Raw genomic sequence first — 26,605 nt, forward strand, 5'->3', positions numbered from 1 at the left:
TACGTATTATTGGTTATCGATTTAAACACATTGCCAATACTTAAACGAACTGAAATACTCTAATTCTTTTCCGTCTAAACTGTGGGGAACTGGGATATAAAAGATGGAAGCAAAACAACTAATGGGATAAAAAACAGATAGTAAAAGGTTATTTCATCAATTTAACACTGAAAATACATTTGCCCTAATGTATTTTCAGATAACAATGTATAAATTTTATCCATATATTTAAAGCCAAGAATATTCAAGATCTATTCATTTTACAAAAAAATATAGTAGATCATATATATTAAATTTAAAAACAAAATTTTTAATGTTGTAAGTACCAAATTATATATTTTAATTAAATGCTAAAGTAGAATTTTTTAATCCAAATTAGAGAAGCAAAATAAATAGAATTTGCATAGCTATTCTCCAGCATGAGCAACCTGACAATTTCCATTAGTCTTCTATTAATAATATACCTTTACTAGGTATGATTTTTAAGTTTTGCCACGGTTGTATTTCTCAAGATTAGGGAAAATGTTTGACAATATTTAGGTACATCTCATAAATATTAATGTATGTAATCTCAGGTATTATAGTAGTTAAATTTTTTTGTAGTTAAATGTTTTTTATGCATTCACTTTGAATTATCAGTAAGAATGATAAAAATCAGTGTATAGATATTTCATAAAATAAGTATTATATATCATCTAAGTCATTTACAAGAAAAATGGCATGTCAAAGAACCATTAGTCAATGAAGAAAGACATTACCATGGGCTTACATCCTGTTTATTATCTTATAACCATCTCTCTACTCTCTTGCTCTTGTCTTTTCATTTGATCTATGTATTTTCTGACAACAACATCACAATTCAACAGACCTGGGTAAGATCCCAGTCTCAACTTTTACTAGTTGTATGACTCTGGAAAAACTGTTCTCACCTTCTGCCTCTTCCTCTGTCCAATAGAAATAATACAGTCTTTGAAGTATTAGTGCTACTATACAAATTAATGAGATCATGTGTGTAATGCATCAAGTCCCATGCCCATATTCGTGTAGGTTCTCAACAAATAACAGCTAATAGACATAATTACGACATAAACAATGAAATATTTCCAGTTTATATTCTTTAAAAAACTTACATTTTTCATAAAATTTACAGGAACATATAAAAATAGAATCATAATTGGCTCCATTTCATTCAACACAGTGCATTGAACAGAAGCTATGGATATTTTTTAAGTTCTTTGGCATTTCCTTGGTAAAATAATTATCTTTATATAACTCGATTTCTTAATATGTAAAATAGGGATAACAATCATACTTTCTTCATACTATTGTCAAAGCCAAATAATTTAATACATTTAAGATATTTAGAAAGGTTACCAAGCTCAATTTACTTAAAATAATTTTATTCCCCAAGAGCAATAAAGAGTGCTACATTATCAATATCTTTTTGTTTTAAAACATATGATTGCATCAGCACAGATTGATATAATCTTGAATTAATTCAAATTGCAAAGAGATAATTATAAGAAGCAGGAAACAGACTTAACATGGGGGGAAAAAAATCACTTGATTTTTGATAGTTCCTGGAAGAAACTGGTAATAAGACAGTATTCCTACCTCAATAAAAAATGAATAAATAAATCAAAACACAACTCAGTATTTTTTGAAAAGCCAAGGGTTGAGGTACTTGTAAACAATATAATTTGTGACACATTTTTATTCATTATAAAGTCAGTTTTGTACACTTAAGTCTACTCCTCTGTAATAATCAACAGCAGTTTATGTCACTTTTAAAAAATCATCTTTGTATCCCCCAGCAATGACTTTCCCAGTGTTGGAAAATAGGTATTAAATAAATGTTCAAAAAATGTTTCAAGAAACCTCTAGGTAAGTAACCATGTCCCTATCATGCATGTGTCTCTATAGTTAACAGTTTAGTATTTTATTTAAATAATATAATTTTAGTTAAGCATTAGAATATCCACAATATTATTTAACTCCTTGTATAATTAATCCCTGTTTAACTTCTATAATTCTAACTTATCTCACTCTTTTATTTTAGTATTTTCTTCTTACACACAAATCTGGTTATTGTTGCCCATTTTCTGCAGCTGCCAAGTATAGCAGTGCTGTAAAGTAAGCTTGAGTAACTAGCAATATTTCATCATCTTATAAGAAGTACTATTTACTAATATAAACTTCCCCAAATATAAGCATGTATTTAAACGACAAATGTCCACACATACTGTAAAATGTGTGACTTTTATCTAGTTTTAGTGACTTCTATCTAGTTTTTTTGAGTCAACTGACATTTATTGAATATCTACCAGGTGCTAGGCATGGTAGTAGGTCTGAAATATCAAGTGTGTTTCTGCCCTCAAGGATCTTACTATTCAAATAAGTTTCATTACTTGTTTGTTGAGAGCACAACACAGTAACATTTGATCAAAATTCTTGTAAAATCTTTCTGGAAATTAATGTGGTAAACAAAATGCATCTTGAATAAACTTTATTTTGGTGGTGTTTTGTCTACACTTTTCCATCTTGGTCCCTCCCCCTTAACATTCCTTAGTTACATTTATTATCATTCTGCATCCTGATTGCTTTGCTATAGCCCATGAATTGCTTACTTTACATAAAAAATTAGCCTTTCTTAATGCTGGCTTAATTCCTGGCAGAAAAGCCATGTTATGTCTTTGTCGTATGTTCCTAGCCCTTAAACCTCTTACTAGCTACTCTCTACCAAAATTCCTATACTCAGACCCCATTCTCTCTGAGCACTTTGAGGAATGCTCCACGTCAAAACCAAACACCCACTCCCTTTCCGCATCCACCTCATTTCAGTCTTGTTACCAGTTATATTCAATACTGTTAGATTATTGACCCTGCATGTTTTCAATAAACAAGTAACTCTCACCTTACAAAGGATCTTCTTCACTGCAAGATTAATTCTAAACTTCCCTGGATATCTGCTAAATTTCAATACAGATCACCAAGACCAGTCATTATTGGTTCAAGCTTATGCCAATCAAGAGGTTAAAAGCAATTACTTACTAGGAAAAACAACTGCCATAACCCAAACATAAACTGTAAATAATGACAACTCCTCACAATTTTAGATTTTACCCTGCGGTTTCCAATCAGTTCCTCCTCTTCCCTCTCCACCCTCCTCCTCTCTCTCTACCCTCTTCCTCTTTTAATCAGATGGCCTCACTTATACCAACAGAATTCATCAATACTGAGTCTCCTCTAATAGCTGCCCATAACGTATCTTTCCTCAGTTTCTTGCTTCTTCATTAATGAACATCCTCATAAGTATTCTTCCCTCACTCTGCAACTAATTCCATTAATTCTATTTTCTTAAATTCATTGACACTCTGCTTTTTGCTGTATTTTCCTTTTCATCTTAAATAAATCAAATATCATCGACTCATATCCCTTGACTGATAAAAATATGTACACACTACAAACAGGAAATATGAAGTGCTTGCCACTGAGCAACTTGCTCTAAGGTTTTCTGTGGCAGAAATTTGAATTAAACTCACCATACTTCATGCAAATGTGCCCCATTTCCGTGAGGATTACTACTTTGTTAGATTGTAGGACATAATTTATACTAATTAATAGTTCCTACTCTCTGTCACCCCTCCTGCCATGCTCCCCACCCCCACAGAGCTAGATCACAGCAGTTTTATAGACGATGTTGCCCTCTCGTGGTTTAAAAATTTCAAGTTGGTGAGTTGCCTATGTAAGAAGGAAATCTCCAAGTATATTTAAAAATTATTAGTAAATCTTTCAGTGTTTAACCAAATTTAAATATTTAAAACATTGTGTTAGCTAATTAGTGAGTAAAAATTTAAAATTATGCTCACTATCTGAGACAGATGCAAATTAATAGTGTATCACACAGATCGACTGCATTATAAAACTTGAGAAAGTATTAAACATTTTTTATTCTATAAGAAGAAAACCTAAGGCACAGAATCTTAAATGATTCATTCACAGATAAAAAAAAATGCCATAAGTGCTACATCAACTGAACAGAAGATATGCATAATGTGATAAAGAAAAAAGATCTCTCAGATTTTCTTTCTCATGCTTTTCACCTTGAATCTTCCCTTTAATGTTTCTAATCTGTACATCTCTTGTGAAAAAAGAATAGAATGAAACAAGTAAGAATATAAAACATCACTAAATTTTACATTGCAGCATTCACGTTTTAAAGATAAAATGTTATGTTTCATTAATCTAATACCTCGATTTAGAAAAGCAAAACAAAAGTGATAGAGAAACAAAATCTTACACAGTAATAATGCGATTTAGATTATAATCACATTATTAGAATAATAATCCCCATAAATATTACACAAGTGCCATTTAGGATTTTAACCTAACCCAAAATGTTAAGTTAAAGATGTGGTCATTAAGTTGGTTATCCTCTTTCATTTGTTACCCTGCCATGCCCCCTTGTGACTGATAAAAAGAGGCTTCATTTTTGCCTGATAATTATATCTGGTCATGGCCATTCAAGGAATAATTTTTATGTATTAGCATATATTCCTTACTGAATCCTTTACTAAAACACTTGCTATGCTGCTTTATCAAAAATGTTATCAGTCCCCCAAAACCCTCAATTACAAGGGTTAGCAAGAAAGACCTATGTATTCCCAGAGACAGAATCATATGGAAAGTCTGACAAGCTAAGCTTTACCTCTGCTTTCCATACTGAAAGCTATTTATTGCGAACACTACAAATACCTTTAAAAGTAGGCCTAGCAAAATTGTTTTAATACAACTATGTTGCAATTATTTGTTGAATATTGGCTGAATCAGTTATTAAACCACCTCTGATACTTGACCTTGCCCTAGGAGGTTCAGAAATTTTTATTATTCTCAAAACAGTTGTTTAAAGAATGTTTTTGATACTGCTGACAATGGGTAGAAACATATATCAGAGCAATAATAGAGTTTGTAAAACCAACTGATTTACACTACTAGATTCTATATATCTAAAACTGAAAGAGTCTCACTACCGTTAAGAGTTTGGAGCTATTATTTCAATGGTTACCCATCACATAGCATTCAGTTCAGAGAACCCTGATGAACTTAATAGTTTACAAAATGACAGTGCAGGAGGTACAAACAAATTACAAAGCACAGTGTCTATATTTTCTTTAAAAATGCTTGAAACGTCAATGTTTCAAATCTGAAAAATTTTACTACTCAATAAAAATCAGTTATCACAAAAAAGTAAAAAATTATATCACTAATATTACAGTAAGATAAGCAAGTTGAACACTTCTGTATATAAAAATGAATCACCAGTAATTTATCAATGGCTATGAAGCGATATGCCAATAAATATCAATTATTCCTTGAAAATTGAAAGCACTTTTGCAATATTTACTTGATTACAAATTTTATATTTATATGTGGTTCTTAGAATTCTACTGAAAAAATTTAAATGATTAATATAAAAAGATAAAAATAATTTTTTGAAATACTGCATATGATTACATAAGCTAAATCTATAGGAAAAGTATAGATTTATTGCAATGCTCAGGAGTAACAGGTCTTTTATGGAAACTTTTTATTAACAATAAGAACTTTAAAAGTAGTTAATATACAAAAGAAACTCAAAACCAGTATAAATAACCATGTTCTTATATTTATGAGTAAATATTTAGTTATAAATAAAAAGTTATATTGAATAATTTTAAAGTTTTAATAAGAAATATTATAATAACCTATTTTTTCTCCGACTCCATATGTTAATTATACCAAAATGATTAGAGGTGTCCAAAGAAAGACAAATGATTTAAAGGCTAGCCTCATAAGTGGGATAAATAAAAGATATTTTTGAACATTTCCCAAGTCCTACAAAATCACAAAATATATAAACAGTGCTTTTACAAGATTTCACATCATGACATCTTCATAACTAAAATCTATGTAACTGATACATTTACATAATTTATTGAAAAATCAATCAATTTAAAAGAACACAAAGGAATAAGCAGTGAAGCAGATGCTCTTTAGAATCAACATTTCACAACATGAACCAGTTTAAAACAACTTATAATTCTTAGCACAAAATAGATAGAATAATCAATTGTGAAGTATATAAGAAAGAGGCAAAAAAAAGTAAAAATAGTGTTTAAAAGTATAAATCATTCAATAGTATAGAATAATTTTCTCTTAGGTTTTAAGTTTTTTTTTCAGAGTAATTATCTTAGAAATATACATCTGTGAATTGATTACTGTTCTTATTAAACATAATTTATAAAATATATTTTAAAGAATTATCTTCAATTTTGCATACATAGTTATTATTCAAAGAGCATTAACTACTCACCTAAATTTTTCTTTAGTTTCTTTGATTTCATTTTCTGTGCCCTCTTCAACATTTGCTGAGCAGTAGAAATATCCTTAAAGCCCCTATTAAAAGATTAAATCAAGGCAAAACAAATATCCAGATCATATTTAGATATGCACATAGATATATACATGCATATCTGAATTATAGCATACTAAAATAAATGTGAATTCCCATTTAAGAAACTAAATTAATCAGATGAATGGTTTCTTAAAAACTAATATAGGTATTCTTAAAATCTTGAAAAATATTTGTCTTGGACATTTAGCAGCCTCTCAATTATTTAATATTTTAGCATCAAATTGACTACATACCATTCTTCTGAAATTTTCTTTTCTTTTTCAGATTTTAGCAAACTCTTTCTACTGGTCTTTGATTCAGGTGTCCAGGAAGAAGTTCTGTTTTCTGATCTGGCAATAGAAAAGAACGCTTTTACCACAGAAGTATATCAGCACTTTTTAAAACTACAAGCTATTTATGTTGTCTCAAACTTGGAAATAAAATCTAAGTTAGCAAAAAACATTATCTTGAAAAGCAATAAAAGTCTGCCATTAATTTAAAATGTTTACATTTCAATTACTTGAAGCATATTTCAATTCCTTTGTCAAAAGTAACACAGCACTGGAATTTTTAGTCTAATCCTTATCTGTACCTATATAGCAGTATTTAAAGATCTACTTGTTTACAACAATTAATTATTTCCCTGACATATAAATTTTGTAGTTGCTTTAATGTACCTACTTCATACGTTTTCCTTACATGGAAAACTCTGTATGACCATGATGTTTTTAATACTAAATGTTCCATTTTCTAAACAAGTAAATTCACATCCATTTTTATAACTGTACTACTTTTGTATGATATGTAATTCTCTTGTCATTTACAGGTTGATTCTCTAAAACAGTAGTTCAGTTTACCTGCTATTAAATTGTACGTGTTCTGAAGAAAACAAATTTTCTTTGTCATTACATAGCCATGCTTGAGCTGGATTACTTGGTAAATTAAATGAAGTATCATCCTGTTTTAAGTTTCCAGGAATCTTTTCAGAAAAAAAAAAAGTAAGTAAGTGTGAAGTAAATTTAAAAATTTTTAAACTTCATTTATTTTGTATTACTTTACATACATATTACCAAATAGCCTCCTAAGGGAAACTCATTATAAAATTTAAAATGTTAATAAAATGAAATTTATGGAAAATATTATATATGTTCGTTGTTGTAGTGGTGGAAGCTATCCTTTTTGGGATAGCTCTCATATAGAAAATGATTAATTGCAAAGATCTTTAAAAATCTCAGAAAACTAAAACTTCAAAGATTATCAAATAAATAACAGATATTGCAGTCCATTGACCTCTGACTGAAAATCTTCAGCTGTTGCCCGCTTAATGCATATTTTTGTATTTTTAAAGTGCTGTCAACTAGTGATTTTAGTCTACTGCCAAATATGCAGCTGAAGCATTTCATTTTTTTTTTTTTTTTGCTACTGTGAAATAAAGTGTTGAAAGAAATCCAAAATAAAGAAAAAAAGTAGGAGCAAATGAAAGAAAAGCTACATGAAAAATTACATCTGGGGATGAGGAGGAAGTCAGAGGCTTCTAAAAGTTATTATGTTTTTCAAGTCAATAAATTGTATTATTAATCACTGCAACATAGCATAACCTTAAGAAATGAGCAAAGATGGAGCACTCAGAAGTTTCCATGACATGTTACCTTTGGCCAAAGCAGCTGGTTTGAGGAAAGCAGTGTTTGTGAAGGGAAGCGGGTGGAATCTAAAGCTAGCCATTCTTCTTCTAAGGCAGCCTGCACAAATAATATTAAAATGTGCATAATTTAGTTTGCATAACATTTATAATGTTTCTTTTAAATTGTCTTATAAACTATAAATGTTGACAAAGTATATCAGAATTTTTATTTAGAGAAAATTTGTGACTTACTATTGTGAGATGATATTCATCTGTTTAATGAAAAAATGCTAAAAATGGGATAAGACTTTTCATCTCTACACTTTGGATAAAGAGAAAACTTGATATTTGAATGCTCTAAAAAATGAGGTACAGACTATCCAGTAAATTTAACTGTAACTATGACTCTGAGCCAAATACAGATGGAACTGAGGAAGTAATCTTTTAGCTCTTTAAAAATACACACATCACTATTGAAAATTTACAGTATTTTAATGTTAGTATCACTTGTTCTATAAACAGTCTATAATCCAGCTTTTTCTTAATTTATAAAAAATGTTGCAAATTTTCTGAATGGAAGAAAAATAAATAAATTTTGTGGCAATGAATAAAACAATACAAGGAACATGGTCCCTGATTTATATTCTCTAATTCATCTGTTCAAATAACAAAAATATAAATGTAAACCAAAATTTTGAAATTCCTATTTTAAACTCTCTCTCTCTTTACCTTAAAACATCTTTCTTCAATTTTTGGAATTTCTAAATTTATTCTCTCTTACTACAATGGAACCTGCTAATTAGGTTATCATCGCATAATTTAGGATGTAATTATCTGATCTTTACTTGATTATCCAATATGGTTTAGAATCAATTTCTGTGGTTTTGCATTTCATTTTTTGGGGAAAAAGATATGTAGAATACTAATTTATTTTTTAAAAGGTTCTAAGATAATCAAACATTTTATAATTTAAAACTAGAATAATTTATTCTGAGGGGATGTAAATGCAATTTTTCATTTACACATTTACAGCATGTCTTGACTGACTCTTCTGAAAGACCATTGGAAAGGCAGGCCTAGGACATACTGACTACAGGCAGGTAGTGCAATGACAGAATTTCACTTAATAGAATTTAGTCTTAGGAAACCTAACCAAACTCACACTATTTGAATGTTATGTAAATAGTGTGCCTCTAGTTAGTTATTAGACAGATCAATTGTTAAGTTCCTTCTAGATAGTGAACATTAACATATATATCACAGTTATATCTGTCTTTAAATAAATATTTGGTTGAAGAATTGCTATTTGTCAGTTACATGGGAGGAATAAATAAATTCAAGAGCTCTATTGAACAATATGGTGACTATGTTTAATAAGAATACATTGTATTCTTGAAAATTATTCAGAGAATACATTTTAAGCATTCTTACCACACACAAAAAAAATGGTAACTATGTGCGGTAGTGCACATGTTAATGTATACAATATATGAACATATACAACTTGAATTTGTTAATTAAAATATTCAAATTTCAGTATTTGTAAATAATTCAATATTTGTAAAAGAAAAAAAATGCATTATTGGAAAAAGAGACAGCGGCCTAGAGAGACAAAACTCTCTCACCAAAGCCATCAGTATTCCTCCTTCTCATCCTCACAGAAAGAAAAGGGTTGAAAATGGGAGTCAGGAAACAATGGCTACAGTTCAGGGAGGCTCTAAAATAAAAGGAAGCACACATGCTTTGGTACATTTGGAAAATTACAGAAAAATAAGATATGAGCATTTATTTCTAATATATTTAAGTCATTTATGTTGATTGCTTGTGAAATCAGGCTAGTAATTTAGTAAACTCCTATTGATTTATAGAATCAAAATTCTCTCTTTAGCTCATCATGAATGACAAATAAATCTAATAACTGTTCTGTTAAAATAAGGGGGGATGGACATTCTTATTTGATACAAAATTGTAAACAGGATTCAGAACTTGGAGTTTTAATTTTTTTTTGTTTTGAATGACAAAGGAAAATCCAGTCATACCTCAGGGAAGATCAAGGACTACAGCATATCAGCTGTAATTGAATTAGTATTCTTATTCTGTTGAAAACTGCTAAATTGATGAGAAAATCTGAAAAAGATAATATTACAAAGGCAGCATGCCACCTGAGGAGTGGGTATGGAAAAGGGCCATCATTGTCAAGCAAGTTGCCTGACTCTTATGCTGATTTTATACACACAGCCTTTTTTTTTTTTTTCCTTAAACACCTGCCAAACCATCTCCTTTTTATATTCTCTGGAAATCCAGCTGTTTTTGCTCTTCGGCAGGACTAGATCCCACAAAGCACAGTAAAACTCTTTGCCACATCATATAAATGTTGACGGAGTGCTCTTCCTTGGAAAGACTACCTAAAGTCTGAAGAAAATTTTCATTTTAAAATTAATATCTAAAAGTACAGAAAACTTTGAGAATAGTTTTTCTTGGTTGAATAGAAAGTTTGTAGAAACTTTTATAGAATTCCAGAACAATTTTTTAACTACTGTCTCTTAGAAATTTCTAGAAGCATAAAGAGAAGGGTTTTTTAAAAATAAATTTTAAAGATGTTTTGGTAACTATATAATCACAACTAAAAATATACTACCAAGAGAATAAATTTATATGTTATGTGTTCAAGTTTATTGATATCACATAGATTTGGCATTACCTAGTATGCTGAGGGAAATAAAATCTCAAAACTTCAGGAGGATTGGCTAAGAGTTATAAACATACCACTATTTTTGAAAATGTAGGTTAATATATCATGCTTTCCACTGCAGATTTATACAAATTTCAGTTACTGCTTAATAAAGCCTTCTGCTCACATAGACCAATGGAACAGAACAGAGACCTCAGAAACAGCAGTACAGGGCCGGGCGCGGTGGCTCAAGCCTGTAATCCCAGCACTTTGGGAGGCCGAGGCGGGTGGATCACGAGGTCAAGAGATCGAGACCATCCTGGTCAACACGGTGAAACCCCGTCTCTACCAGAAATACAAAAAATTAGCTGGGCATGGTGGCACGTGCCTGTAATCCCAGCTACTCAGGAGGCTGAGACAGGAGAATTGCTTGAACCCAGGAGGCGGAGGTTGCAGTGAGCCGAGATCGCGCCATTGCACTCCAGCCTGGGTAACAAGAGTGAAACTCCGTCTCAAAAAAAAAAAAAAAAAGAAAAGAAATAGCAGTACACATCTACAACCACCATCTGGTCTTCAACAAACCTGACAAAAACAATCAATGAGGAAAAGGTCTCCTATTCAATAAACGGTGTTGAGAAAACTGACTAGCCATATGCCAAAAACTGAAACTGGATTCCTTCCTTACCCCTTATATAAAAATGAACACAAGATGGATTAAAGATTTAAATGTAAAGCCTCACATTATAAAAACCCTAGAAGAAAACCTAGACAATACGATCTAGGTCATAGGCATAAGCAAAGATTTCATGATGAAAAAGCCAAAAGCAATTGCAACAAAAGCCAAAATTGGCAAATGGGTGCTAATTAAACTAAAGACCTTCTGTTTAGCAAAAGATGGGGTGGGGGACTCCAGGAGGAATAGCAGAAGATGGGGGATGGGGGGGTGGGGGAAGGATAGCATTAGGAGAAATACCTAATGTAGATGATGGGGTGATGGATGAAGCAAACTACCATAGCACGTGTACACCTATGTGACAAACCTGCACATTCTGCACATGTACCCCAGAACTTAAAGTACAATAATAATAATAAAAAAAGAAACTATCATCAGAGTGAACATTCTCCATAGAATGGGAGAAAATTTTGCAATCTATCCATTTGATAAAAGTCTAATATTCGGAAGTTACAAGGAACTTAAGCAAATTTACAAGAAAAAAAAAAAACCATCAAAAAGTGGGCAAAGGATATAAACAGACACTTCTCAAAAGAAGACATTTACATGGCAAACAAACATATGAAAAAAAGCTCATTACTGATCATTAGAAAAATGCAAATCAAAACCACAATGAGATATCATCTCACACCAGTCAGAATGACAATTTTTAAAATGTCAAGAAACAATGGATGCTGGTGAGGTTGTGGAGAAACAGGAACACTTTTACACTGTTGGTGGTATTATAAATTAGTTCAACCATTCTGAAAGCCAGTATGGTGATTCCTCAGAGATCTAGAACCAGAAATACCATTTGACCCAGCAGTCCCATTACTGGGTATATACCCAAAGGAATATAAATCATTCCACTATAAAGACATGCACACACATGTTTACTGCAACACTATTTACAATAGCAAAGCCATGGAAGCAACCCAAAATGCCCATCAATGATAGACTGGATAAAGAAAATGTGGTACATATACACCATGGAATACTATACAGCCATAAAAATGAATGATATCATGTCCTTTGCAGGGACATGGATGAAGCTGGAAGCCATCATTCTCAGCAAACTAATGCAGGAACAGAAAGCCAAACACTGCATGTTCTCACTCATAAGTGGGAGTTAAAAAAATGAAAATATATGGACACAGGGAGGGGAACAACATACACCAGGGCTTTTGGGGGCATTCAGGGGTGAGAGGAGGGATCTTTGAAGACAGGTCAATAGATGTAGCAAACCACAATGGCACACATATATCTATGTAACAAATCTGCACATTCTGCATATGTATCCTAGAACTAAAAGCAAATACATACATTTTTTTAAAAAAAAAGAAAGTCTTCTGTTCAGATATTCTTTTAACTTACAACTGAGGATCTGGAAAGCAAAATTTACTTATATATTGAAAATGAAGTTGAACTTGGATATACTTGTAACTGTATATTAAGGGTTGAACACATGATCAGATATACATATTTGCTATTAAATCAAAGTGAATTAAGTTGGATTATAGCTTTTGATAAGAGGAGAAAAATGTTATAATCAAATTTTGATATAATAGCAAATAACGCTATCAGAAACATGAGCTATAAATAACATAGAAGTTAATGTGCATGTATATATGCAAAATCTTTGATGCCATCTAATATAATCCTTTCATTTGACACACGATACTAGGACCAAAATTGCCCCGAATCACAACGCTTATGTTGAATAGGTCCTAGAAATTCTAAAAGTAATAGCTTGATTTCTTTTCTATTCGCTTCATTATCCCTCCCACTTGCCCCACACTTTCCTCTTCCACTCAAATTGACTCTTGCAATAACGAAAATAATTCTTTCTAATATATCCTGGCATTTTCTGTAGCATCTCACAATCCCTACAGTTCAGAAATGTGGCCCATTATAAATCTGAAATTTCACTTTCTAAACCCATTCTTTCATCTTCAATGTGAAAGCACAGCTGTTCATTTTGTTTGAGATTGTTGTTATGTGCTACTAATGTCTCTTTTTACTAAATCAAATACATCACTTTTCTTTAGTCTTTTCCTTTGGCTCACTTTTGCTTGTCTATTTATCCCTCTGTGTACCATAAATATAACACTCTGAGAAGTTAATTTGAGATAATGTTAAACATAAACTCCAGATCTAAAAGTTGCCCAACTTAACATATTTTGCTGCCTTCACAAAAATTATTCCTTCAAATTTATTGAATTTGACTTTGGGCTGGGACAAAAAGAAATCAAAATTTGAATGTTGTGGTTCTCTGCATTTATAGTATGCTATTAGCTTTTCTCACCTTCTCTGGGTTTAGGGATTCATGAAGTATTGGTTGTTTAAATTTAAAGACAATTGAATGGTTCTTTATATGCTGGCTTCTATTCTGTATAAGTAAAGGCAAAAATACAGTCTGTCAAATTAAGTCAACAAATAAAAACATTAACTAAAACTGATTTATTTAATTTATTTCATTTTATTTTTGAGACAAGTTCTCATTCTGTCAATCAGGCTAGATAAAGCACAACCACACAATCTCGGCTCACCACAACCTCTGCCTCCTGGGCTCCAGAGATCCTCCCAACTCAGCCTCCCAAACAGCTGGAACTATAGACATGCACCACCGTACCCGGCTATTTTGTCTTTTTTGGTAGAGGGGGGGTTTTGCCATGTTGTCCCAGCTGGTCTCAAACTCCTAGGCTCAAACTTTCTCCCTTCTCAGCCTCCCAAAGTGCCAGCACTGCACATGACCTAATTCACAATTTAAAAGATGAAAAGTGAAAGTGCCAATGCTGATGTGTCTGCCCTGTAATACTCACACCTGTAATTTTAGATGTTAAATATATTATAGATATTTAATGACAAAGTGGTAAAGCTTCCCCCAAAGGAGATTGAGATCTAGGTTCATAAAAACTGCTGCTAAAATTAGGGTGTGGTGGGCCTGTAATCCCAGAACTTTGGGAGGCCAAGGTGGACAGACTGCCTGAGCTAAGGAGTTCCAGACCAGCCTGGGCTACATGGTGAAACCCCTTCTCTATTAAAATACAAATAATTAGCTAGGTATGGTAGCACACGACTGTTATCCTAGCTACTTGGAAGGCTGAGGCAAGAGGATTGCTTGAACCCAGGAGGCAGAAGTTGCAGTGAACTGAGGTAGCTGCTCCACTGTACTCCAGCCTAGGCATCACAGCAAGACTCTGTAACGAAAACAAACAAACAAACAAACAAACAAACAAAAAGTTAAACATTTTGACTTGAGGATAAAGGAAATGTCTTATTCATTATTGTTTCAGAAGTTCATTATCACCAGTATACAAAAGGAGCCTGATAGTAGGAGATAATTTTCCCTGTGTCTCCCACATCTGCATGTCTCATGACAGCATTTTTCCAGTCTACATTTTCAAGGATGTCTGTACAGCTTGGGAAGACAGAGATAGGGTTTCCCTCCATAGCAGAGGGCACTGCACTATCAAGACTTCTAGGGTAAAGAGAACATCGATTCAACTGCATGGTTCACAGTGGAGGAAAACATTAAAGTTACCTTGTTTGTGAGGTCTTTTAGGACAATTCAATGTACTGTTATTGTTGCTTCTACATCTGAATGTATAGTAGAACTTGCCCTGTTAACATGCTTTACTTTTCCATTCCTTAAGTACTAGAGGAGATTATCCCAATAGAGGAAGAGTTGCAGATAGAGAAGTTCTAATGTGACAAACCCTCCTGTGATTTGCCACCTAAGACACCTCTATAATCTGATGTCCAAAGCTTTCACTATTTGAAGAACACCCAGTTTGTTAGGTCAAAATAGATGTAAACTATATCTCAATTTTTTAAAAAAGAAAAACCTTAGTTTCAATTCTAATTAGGGTGAGTGCTACCACACCTCTGCCAGCAAGGAGTGGCTGATAAATCTGGACAAAATTCCAGGGCCTGCTCAATAAGTAAAGTTTCTTGAGACTAGTAAGATAATGTACAATGCTCAGTCCCTCCAGTAACTAAAGAAAAACTACTGTCTCTTCAGCCCTTTATTACTGAAAAAGGAGACTCAACATCTGATCAGACCCTTTTAATACTAGATAATACAGGTCCCTGTAACTGATGATGTTTCCAGTTGGAACCTCTGTCAATGGAGGCAACTTTCTCCTGGAAACAACTTTCTCCTGGAGACATCCCTTCTAGTATTGGATTTGCAGCCTTTCTGTTACAGCAACCAGGTACACTCCTATGTAAAAGCACCTATTTTCATTCTACTTGATTCCTTTAGAAACCAAATGACTGGCACTTAGAGGTCTTGTAACTCACTGGCCTGATAATTCCTATTTTGGGTGGGAAAACTTGAATTCAATGACTAACAATGTGAGAAGGTTTCAAAAGACCTCAAATTGTATACTCAAAAATGCAGCCAGCCTGGCCTCAGTAGCATTCAGCTGTACATGAAAAAAAAAAAAATAGCTGCTCTCCTTCTCAGGAGAGCAGCTATTTTTCACTGCCTATATTATCTATATTTCACTGCCTGAACCAAAGTTGTCGTCTTGAAGGGCCCTCAATTCATCTAAATTCTCCTAAATTCTTATGGTGGTTTGGGTACACTGAAACCAAGCTGATTCTTGGACTGTTGCAAATGGCTTAACAGTTGGATCTGCCATGTGAAAAACTAAAGAGCCCCTGATTTGGGCACAGAAACAGGGAAAACAAATCACAGCTGCCTATAGAACTGTCTGTGTTATTCATACAGATGCCCATGGTAAGGGCCCATTCCCTAATGAAAATGACTGAAATCAAGTCACTAATTGGGTCTAACTTTATTTCTAAGGTAGAGCCTACTATTTTATGACAGACTTGTGATTCCTGAAAAATTTGCTCATTTGTCTTATAGTGAAGGACATATCATCTTGTGGACTTTTGCCCCTTCCTGTTGGAAAATTGACTACACTACATCTTCAAATCTTTGCCACTGTTATTATCTTTTAGGTTATCCATCAGCAGAATTTAGCCATACAAATGTGGCCTTTAAAATTAGCTGCCTAAGTTTTCAGTTTTCTGGACCATTTGAGTATGGTAGTTATCACAAAAGCTAATCAACAATGAACTGATAGTCTGTGCCTACCTTTACCACCTCCTTCTATCCATACACCTAGATAAAGCAATTTGAGCCGTGAACATGGCTCTCCCTCCAAAACATCATATTCTTGCAGCCACTTCCTAAGAAACTATTAGGTAAAATGCATTGAGGGTAATATAGATCTATTTGGACAACTCAGGATTCTATCCTAATCATTCCTGGGTATGATGAGTATCTTTTCTCTCTTAACAGCAAGTATAGGCCAGAATGATTAAACAAGGTACAGCCAGCCAAAAGAAGAGTAAGAGTATTCAAATTAATCTTAGTTATGTTTTATAAAAAGGCACTTGTTCCTTGTTCCTGAATTTCAAGATGAAAGGTCTAAGTGTTAATAGAGAATGATTAGAAAAAATGGTGAAATTATAGCTACTGAAATGTAACACCCTAATTTTGAGGGAGGAGATGGAGAACAAAAACCCAGAATGCTTGAGAGGGATACCTTAAATCCTGTGAAGCATAAAAGAGAAAGAAACATTTGGATTTTTGGTCCTTTGAACTGTCCCTATAGCATCCTTCCCAAAACAAAACAAAACAAAACAAAACAAAAAACTTTTGCAGGACTTTCTCAAACTGCTGCAAGCATCTACATTTAACATACTAATGGATCTACCAACCCCTTCCAGGGCCTCTGAACACAATTTGATGGTAATTCAACTTAACTTTACTAAGAAATCCAAGACAGGAGGGCATGGTCCTAGATTTTACACTTCCCTTGTGAAGCACATGTGGATAATTTTCCCATCTCCATCATCAGTCATTCCATGGAGTGGACAAATGCCACCTAGAAGGTGTGGTGGTCATAAGATACCTTTAAGTGGTAAGTCAACAGCACTAGGACCCTAAAAAGCATTCGGGTCAGCTTCAACTCATCTACCAGGGTTATTTTGGATGGCAGAATTGTCTTACACTTCCTTCCTGAGGGAGAAGGAGTCCATCTATAGCTGGATTAAAGTCTCAAGCCTACTAGGAAGATCGATAAAAAAGTTAAGGAGAAAACCACCTGGGCTATTGATAGTAACCTTAATTGCATGTACCGTGAGACAAAGCTAATGGATTTTTGTCCCAGCCCTTGTCAAATTATTCAGGGTAGCCCTGAAATAGTATACTTATGATAAAATTTGTCATGTAAAAACAAGGAATGGATATTTTTGGTATACAATTCTCCACAGATCTCTAACAATTCTGCATAACTTATGACAGTGTTTGTTACAAACTATCTTTCCAAAGATGTTCATGAAACTAACAGAATAGGAGGGCAGAGACTGTGTTTCCCTTTGGGGTAGAAGGCAAAAATTTGCTTACTCTTTGGTTTAATAAAGACAACTTTCTCTGGAGCATAGGATGGGCAGGGTTGTTACTAGCCTTTTAGAAGGTATAGGACATCCTAGGCTCAAGACTACTGGAAGACATTCTTCATATTTCCTCTTATAGAACTTGGAGGAAAAGGAGAATTCGTACATGAAGCTCCTGCTGTCTGCTGTCATAGGTAATAAGTACTTCTTCTATCTCATACTTGAAGTTTCATTTATTCTATCAGCATCCTAACTTGTTAGAGTTCATGTAGGATAAAAATCTCAGATTACTTATAGTTCTAGGCACTTAATAAATTAGTGTAAACTATACTTAACAAAACTAAAATAAAATGACCCTTGGTTATCAGTGTTCCTTGGTCAATCACTTGCTAAATGAAATCACATTTCAGACAGGCAACAAATCAATATAAGGAAACATTTCATGGCCAGTTGACCTAGGCTTTTGGATCCTGATTAATTTATCAAGATAATATTATATTTACTTCTCTTATAAAAATTATAATTAACTAAAATTATTCTAATATATTTCTGATATCCCCTAAACCTAGAGCCATATTTACTCTATTTACCTATCATGACTAGGCTTACTGTCTGCCATATTGTAAGCATTGTTGGCAGGAAAGAAAAAAATAAGTTTGAAAATATTTTATATAATTACATAAGGATATGTCTTAAAACTCCAGAAGTTTTAATCCTAAAGGCAACTATATTTGCAACTAAATCAGTGAAAAAAGGGAAATCCTCATCAGGTAAGTTTTAAATGAAGTAAAGTTTGGGCAAGGACGAAAAAAAGACAATTCAATTACATCATCTGAAGTTTTAAGATGATTTTAAAATAAAGTGATGGCAATAGAAAAGGGGTAAAGATAGATTAAAGGAAGACAAAGCAATAGTACTTTCCTTATTGGTACAGGCTTTAATCACTAGCTTCCCTAAACAATAATCTCTGCATTGCAAACAAAGTTATCCACTTAAAATATGAATAATATTTAACTCCCTTACTTGAAACTCAATAATATTCTATCACATTTGAAATAAAATCCAAAGTGCTTGACATCATATCCTAGGCTTGATGTGGACTGATCCCTGGCTACATTTGTATTTCTTCTGTTCTCTATTTTTTGTTCTTTACTGATTAGTCTACCTGTTGTAAACTTTCTGTTCTTTAAATTCATCAATTTCCTATTTCAAGCCTTACATGTTTGCCTATACTTTAGCCCAAAACATTATACTGCTTTGTTTATACCAAACTTATTCCTTCACTTTATTTTCATATCTCTATTAAAGTGTTATACCTTATACAGGCCTTTCCTGATCAACCAATTAAACACAATACCTTAAATTTTCTTAATTTTTACAGTAATTTTCAACATCTTATTTTATACATATATATTTACATATGTATTTATTGTCTGTTACCGCAACTAAAATGTAAATTCTATGAAGTCGGAGATCTTATTTCTTTTCTTCACAGTGGTAAGAACAATGCCTAGAAGATCTAAAATGATTGTTGAGTACTGAAATACTCATTTACAAATATTTCAGTTATGGAGTTAGAGATCATGAACCTAAATGAACTAATGCAGGGACAGAAAACCAAGTACTGCACGTTCTCACTTATAAGTGGGAGCTAACAATGAGTACACATGGACATCAAGAAAGGAATAACAGACACTGGAACCTACTGGAGGGTGGTGGACAGGAGGAGGTAAGGATCGATAAACTAGCTGTTGGGTACCATACTTACTATCTAGGTGATGAAATAATCTGTACTCCAAACCCCATGACACGTAATTTACCTATACAGCAAACCTGCACATGTACCCCTGAAACTAAAATTTAAAAAATTTTAAAAACATTTCAATTCTGGCCATAATGATATTAGCTTGAATTGGAATGAAGGTCTTTCCCAGAACATGTACAAATATTCTGAAAAACAATATCTAAAAGAAGCTCGAGGAACTCAAGAGCAATCAGAGCAGCCAAGAACCCAGAGTATAGTGTCTCGTGTTAATATAAACCTTATATTTTCCTCCACATTTTCCCTCAGGGCAATTTGCAATTGTATTAACAACAGGTAAGAGATGCCAAGCATACATATGATGCCTGCTTAAAGCAGTTCTATTGGCATGACAAGACAGGAGTTGAAATACAAAAATGCTAAGGCAGCTAGGATTGTAATACCAAGATCCCACCGAGGAGAGAACCAAAGAAATGTGAGCTTAAAGTCATGTAGACAATTTCCCTTCATGTGTTTGCCAACTCCAAGTAGTACATGTGTAGATAAGATAACTAAAATCAAAGTACAATAGCAACAAATGGGTGTCAAAAATGCTAAGAAGAAATTTATTCAGTCACTTGGTACTGTGGAGAAAGAAATGGGAGTGCAGGGACAAACAATATGAAAGAAATCCAGTAAATACTGCAGGGTTTCAGTTAAGACATCAAATTGGTTCAACACTAAGAGAAACCAAAAAACAGACTAGTCATAATGAAGCTTGAATATAAGACCAAAATGATCTCTGCCTGTAGAATATTTCTGTGCCAGAACAAAATTAAATTTTCTTTAGAGAAAGAAAATATCTTCCAGGGTCTTTATACTTTTAATACATATAAAGTCTGGTACTTAATCAAAGACTACATTCTAGAAAAGTAGATCAATACAGCGATACATCTCTCTCTCTCATATTTTTTTTTTTAGCTGACAAAAAAATCAAAACATAAACAGCTGATAGAAATAAATCTACAAGTGATCCAGGTATTGCATTAAATGACAAATGTTTGAAAATACCATACTTAGTATGTTAAAGAAAATAATGGATATGATAGAAAATCTCAACATATAAATAAAATTTACAAAAAAGAACCAAATGGAAATTTTAAAACTAAAAAATAGAATAACAAATTAAGAATTCAATAGATGGGCTAAAAACATCATTAGATAAGGTATAGAGGATGATTAAGGAATACGAAGTAGGTCAGTAGGAAACATCCAAATTAAAATTTGAACACCTCATGACATTTGTCTGAGCAATGATTTTTTAAAATATGAACCCAAAAGCACAAATAGACAACAAAAGCAAAAATAGACAAATGAGTTTACATCAAATTAAAAAGTTCCAGTGCAGCAAAGTAAACAATGAAGAAAATGAAGAGATAACCTACAGAATGGGAGAACATATTTGCAAATCACGTATCTGATAAGAGGTTAACATCCAGAATACATAAGGAACTCAAGCAACTCAATAGCAAGTAAACAAATCAAGCAACTGGAAATGAGCAAAGGACCTATATAGACATTTCTCAAAAGAAGACATACAAATGGCTAATAGGTATATGAAAAAATGCTTAACATCCTTAGCCATAAGGGAAATGCAGATTAAAACCACAATGAGATATCACTGCACATGTTAAAATGGCTATATCAAAAAGACAAAAGATAACAAGTGTTGGTAAGAATGTGAACAAAAGGGAACCTTCACACACCATAGTGGAAAGGTAAATTAGTATAAGCCATTATGAAAAGCATTATGGAGTCTCTTCAAAAAAAAAAAGAAAAAGAATAGAACTGTAATATGACCCAGCAATTCTACTACTACTGTAATATGGCCCAGCAATTCCACTACTTTTGCTATACCAAAAGGCAATAAAAACAGTATGTCAAAGAGATACCTGTATCATTGTCCTCACTGTAGCATTATTCACAATAACCAAATCACGGAATGAACCTGTGTCCATTAATGGATAAATTAACAAAGAAAACACACCATGGAACATTATTCATCCAAAAAAGATGGGAACCTAATCATTTGCAACAACATGAATGAACATAGAGGATATTATGTTAAGTGAGATAAGCCAGGAATGAGAAAGAGAATGCCTCATGAGCCCAGACAGGGAATCTAAGAAACTTGATCTCAAAGAAGTAGAGAATAGAATGATGATTACCAGGGGTTGAGGGGGTCAGTAGGGGTGGTGGTGGAGGTTGCAGGAGATCTTTATCACAGGATACAAAATTTCCCTTAGATAGAAGGAATAAGTTCAAAAGATTTGTTATGTAACATGATGACTATAGCTAACAATATACTGTGTTCTTGAAAAATGTTAAGAGAGTGAATGTATTCTCACTATAAAAATAATGTGTGAGGTAATGCATATGCTATTAGCTAGATTTATGCATTTTACAATGTGTATATACTTCAAACATCAAAGAACAAATATTTGAAATAAATTTGGACAATAGATTTTCAAAACCGATGAAAGATATTTACTGCAGATTCAAGGAGCTATATGACCTCACCAACTCCAAGTAAGGCAAATAAAGAAAATCATACCCAGGTTGAAAAACAAATAGAAAATCAACCGTAAAAGTTACCTGGGAGATGGAATAAGAAGCCAATATCTTCAGAGAAGAAAAATTAAGACAATACTGACTTTTCCACAGGAACTATGGAAGCCAGAAATACTAACAAAATGGTATATTTACAAATTGAAAGCCTAACTAGAATTCTATACTTAGAGAAGATACCCTTCCAAAATATTTTAAAAAGAAATGAATTTTCAAGTAATCAAAAACTGACCCATACTAAAGTAATTATCAAAGAGGGTCTTTCAGGCAAAAGAAAATGATCCTAGATGGAAACATGTTAATGCAGAAAAGAATGAAGTGTATGAAAAAAACAAAACAGAATTAATTAACTAATAAAGGGAAAAAATAGAACAACAAGAAAACCTGATAAATGCAAGAGGGTAATAAAAAAGGGAAAAAATCAACATAGAACAAACAGAAAACAAATGGAAACTATATAAAACAAATTATATTATAAATTAAAATCAATTAAAATAATCTAAATAATAAAATAATGCCAGAATAAAACATAAAAATAAGTAAAACCCAACTCTATGCTATTATAAGATACATTTTAAATTTGAAATCACAGGAAAGTTAATGAAAATGGTTAGAAAGATATATATTATGAAAATAGTATCCAAAAGAAAGATGCTGTAAGTATAAAAATATTAAAGGAAATAGCTCTTAAACAATTAATTAAAGAGGGAAATTATTGTTCAAGATTAAAATATTATGATAGAAGGGTAAGTGACACATGATTGAGCTAGCCTCAAAATGTGTATGCCCCAAAAACACAGCCTCAAAGTATGAGGCCAAATTTGACAGAAGTAAAAGCCAATTTAGAAAAGTCCACCATCGCAGTAAGAGATTTTAGAATGCCCCTCCTGCAAATTACTTAGGATACAGAAGACTTTTAAAAAAACACAATAAATTCAATGTAATTGAGATTTTAATAACAATATGCTTACCTACAGAATACATACTCCTTTTACGTTCACAAGGAACATTTCCAAAAAATATATTGTATGTTGAGACAAAATTTTAACCAAGAACCTCAATCTTATATCAAACTCTCCTAGAAAACAGAAACAGAGGAAATACTTCCCAACCAAATGTATAAGGCCAACATAGTATGATACTAAAACCCAAAGCTGGAGCTATATAAGAAATATAATTTATGAAGTCAGTTTCTTTTTTTAATAAAATTGGAAAATCCTAAACAAAATAATAGCAAATACAAGCTAGAAATATGTAAAAAACATAGTGCATTATAGCTAAGTCAGTTTATTACAGAAATACAAGGTTTAATGTTTGAAAGTCAATGTGAGATGCATTAAAAAGTAAAAATCCAAATCATATATAGAGTCACCATCATCAGCAGCAGCAGCAGAAGCATCTTAATCTCTAAGATACTTAAGAAGGCTAACTTCCTTAAAACATATAGTGTTTCTGTAAGAAATGTATAGGAAACAACTTAGTGGTGAAATATTGAAAGCTTTCACCCTGAGACAAGGAAATAGAAAAAGACGTTTGCTAACATCACCACTATTTAACATTGTAATGGAAGTATTAATTAGGATAATAAAGCAAGCAAAATAAATAACAGGTATAAGAACCAGAAAAAAAAGATAAAACTGTTATTCTCAGGTGATACGATTGTGTATATAGTATATACAAAAGATTTGACAGATAAGCTATTAAAATAAATAAGTGATTTCAGCAAAGTGGTTGAATATGAGTCAATATACAAAAATAACTTATATTTATATAAATACTTAGGAACAAATCTAAGTAAAAATATGTACAAGGCCACTATGAGCAATATCTTCATGGTTTCTCGCTACAGTAGATATTCCAAAAAGTTTCAGATATTTTACTTTAGTCAGTACTAACACATCAAAAAGAACAGAAACTGACCTCTCATTAACACAAGTCCTTATGAAAGAGTACTTTTCCATATTGAAGTTTGTTGTGGAAAACTGAAGTGAGAAAAGAAGGCTTTGATTTACTCTTCAATTTACTCAATTTTTTCAAAAGTAAGATAAATTCAGTTTTGAAAAACATCGGTGATATATTTAAAATTGAAAGTATGCTAGAAAGATTTTGGAGATAAGTGTATCTTAAAAGCATTTAAATTGTTTCCATGAGAGCTAGGTTTTTTAATTAAATAGAAGTAAAAACACAGTTTTTCCTAAGAATAAATAGCCAACCTTATAAGGAATTTGAAGAAACAAACAATTCAATTTATTTAAGATTTGAGAGATAAAGAATATAAAATAGTAGTATATTTTACAATTATACTATCCAAATGTCTACCAAAAAAAACTAATGCTGACATTTTTAGAAGCATGCTAATCAGCAGCATGTTTCAAAAAGCATTTAACTAACCTAATAGAACAATGATAAATTTTTAAAGGCTTCTTTTTGATTAAAGTATGCTTATGCCTAGGAAAATAATTCAGATGTGAACAATAGTGTTCTGTCTCTACAACAGCCTCATCTCCATAGTCTTACTGAAAATATTTCCATAAATTAGTAATTCAATATTGCAATGAAATTTGGAGACTTTCAGTAAATTATGTTTGACAGAAAAAAATGAGAAAATACATAAAATAGATTTCAAGTCTCCTAATTGAAATTCAAAAAATACCATACAACTGAATATCAAAATTATCACTGGCATGTCACATATGCATACAGGCAACCATAAGACAATATTTACCTCTTGCAGTTAGGGAATGTGGTGATATTACTCGCATTTCATTTTTCTATCAACATATGAAAGTTGCCAGAAATAAATTTGACCAGTTATTGTGAGATGGCATCTAGTAAGAGAGTCTTGAAGCTCATTAAGATACAATAAATGCATTACACATATTTTTGAATAATTTAGTAACAGAATGTCTACACTTGATGCCCTTTTTGTTACATAGTCTGGGCCTGCTGAAGAGATCTTCCCTGCTCTGGGACCTTCTTAAAGCTGGAGCAGTATTCCCAAGTATGATCTATGCAGTCTCTAGAACCTAAAGAGATTTTCCAACACATTCTTCTTAGTGGTAGAAACTACACAAAGCAACAATCCATCATTTACTTTGGAGGTGATGCCAACATGTCCCAGTTTATTACACTCTTAGAAATTCCAGTGTTGTGATGAGCCACTGACTCTTCCTAGGGTTTCTCTCTCACCATCACATTCACATGCTTGTTCACTTCTCACGAGCCTTGGCTAAGAGTTGTAAAAAGTTAACTAAAACTCCATTCACACATCTGCTACAGAAGACTACTGTGATTACAATGATCAGAGTGTAAACTTCAGGGACAGATTTTAAGAAAGATAAGCAGAACTTGGGAAAAATGATGACCATATAGGTAGATGAAGAATAATAAAGAGAAAGTTGTATGATTCATGTTTATTTGACATAGACTTTTGTCTAGCATAAAAGATAAGCATTTTTAAATGATGTAATTACATCATGTAAAAATCTGTTTTATATTATATGAGTTATATTAATTTATATCCCATCCACTTACAAAAAAGGTTTAAGGCAGTGCATCTATAATTGGGTAGCTAAGCCAAATGCAGTTTAGGATAATTTTATGTCCTAAGAGACTTCATCACCTTCCAATGATACATTGAGAAGAACGCAATACCACCTCTGTTGTATTCTTGCCAAAAAAACATAACCTGAATACAATGAGAAGAAACTATAACAAACACAAATTCAGAGATATTCTACAAAATAATTTTTTAGTAATTGTTTAAAGTATTAAGTTTGTAAAATACAGTGAAAAGATCAAGAACTGTTCCATTGCAAAGGAAACTAAAGGAAAAATGACAACTAAATGCAATTTATTCTGGATGAGCTCTCAGACTAAATATAGAGCATTAGTAGAACAACTCACAAATTTGATAAGGTTGATTAGATCATAGTATTGCATCAATGTTAATTCCCTAATTTTGGTAACTGTATTGTAGTTAAATAAGGTATTAACCTCTGGAGAGTATGATTGACAGGCACAAAGACACACTTGTAAATATTTTACTGCTGCCTTTGCACATTATACAAGCATGTAGGATAAATGAAGATGATATTAGGAAAAGTAGTAGGACACTTTCTCAAGTGTTATTTGAAAAAGATCTGTAACAATGTGAATAGGATAAAAACCTTAGAAACTGGTTTGGCTTCAAAATAGTATGCTAAACTATTTTAAGAAAAATATTTATATACTGTAGTTGGTACTTACCTCATTAAATGCAAAATCCTCTAGATCTATTTCTCTGTATTCTTCATCAGATTCATCATTCTTAATAGCTTCTAGAGCTGTTGTCAGTTTCTTTCGCAAAATAAAGCCCTTCCAAACTGCCTAAACGAAAATAT

General features: G+C 32.4%; 1 protein-coding gene across 9 annotated transcripts in view; it reads right to left on the bottom strand.

The window, feature by feature from the left end:
- Positions 1-26,605, bottom strand: part of LRRIQ1 (leucine rich repeats and IQ motif containing 1) — a 211,797-nt gene that overhangs the window by 91,805 nt on the left and 93,387 nt on the right. For 6 of the 9 annotated variants that reach the window (XM_074402469.1, XM_074402466.1, XM_074402472.1 and 3 more), the window contains 6 exons: positions 26,472-26,591; positions 13,743-13,826; positions 8,083-8,172; positions 7,291-7,412; positions 6,688-6,783; positions 6,353-6,435 (listed from right to left, as the gene is read on the bottom strand). In XM_074402469.1, coding sequence (XP_074258570.1) covers positions 6,353-6,435; positions 6,688-6,783; positions 7,291-7,412; positions 8,083-8,172; positions 13,743-13,826; positions 26,472-26,591 — 595 coding nt within the window. Of the gene's footprint in view, positions 1-6,352; positions 6,436-6,687; positions 6,784-7,290; positions 7,413-8,082; positions 8,173-13,742; positions 13,827-23,194; positions 24,206-26,471; positions 26,592-26,605 lie in introns of those variants that run through there. The other 3 variants (XM_074402468.1, XM_039472424.2, XR_012518399.1) reach the window with 2 other exon arrangements.

The sequence above is a fragment of the Saimiri boliviensis genome, chromosome 7 (genome assembly GCF_048565385.1).
Source record: "Saimiri boliviensis isolate mSaiBol1 chromosome 7, mSaiBol1.pri, whole genome shotgun sequence".
NCBI classification, from domain to species: Eukaryota; Metazoa; Chordata; class Mammalia; order Primates; family Cebidae; genus Saimiri; species Saimiri boliviensis.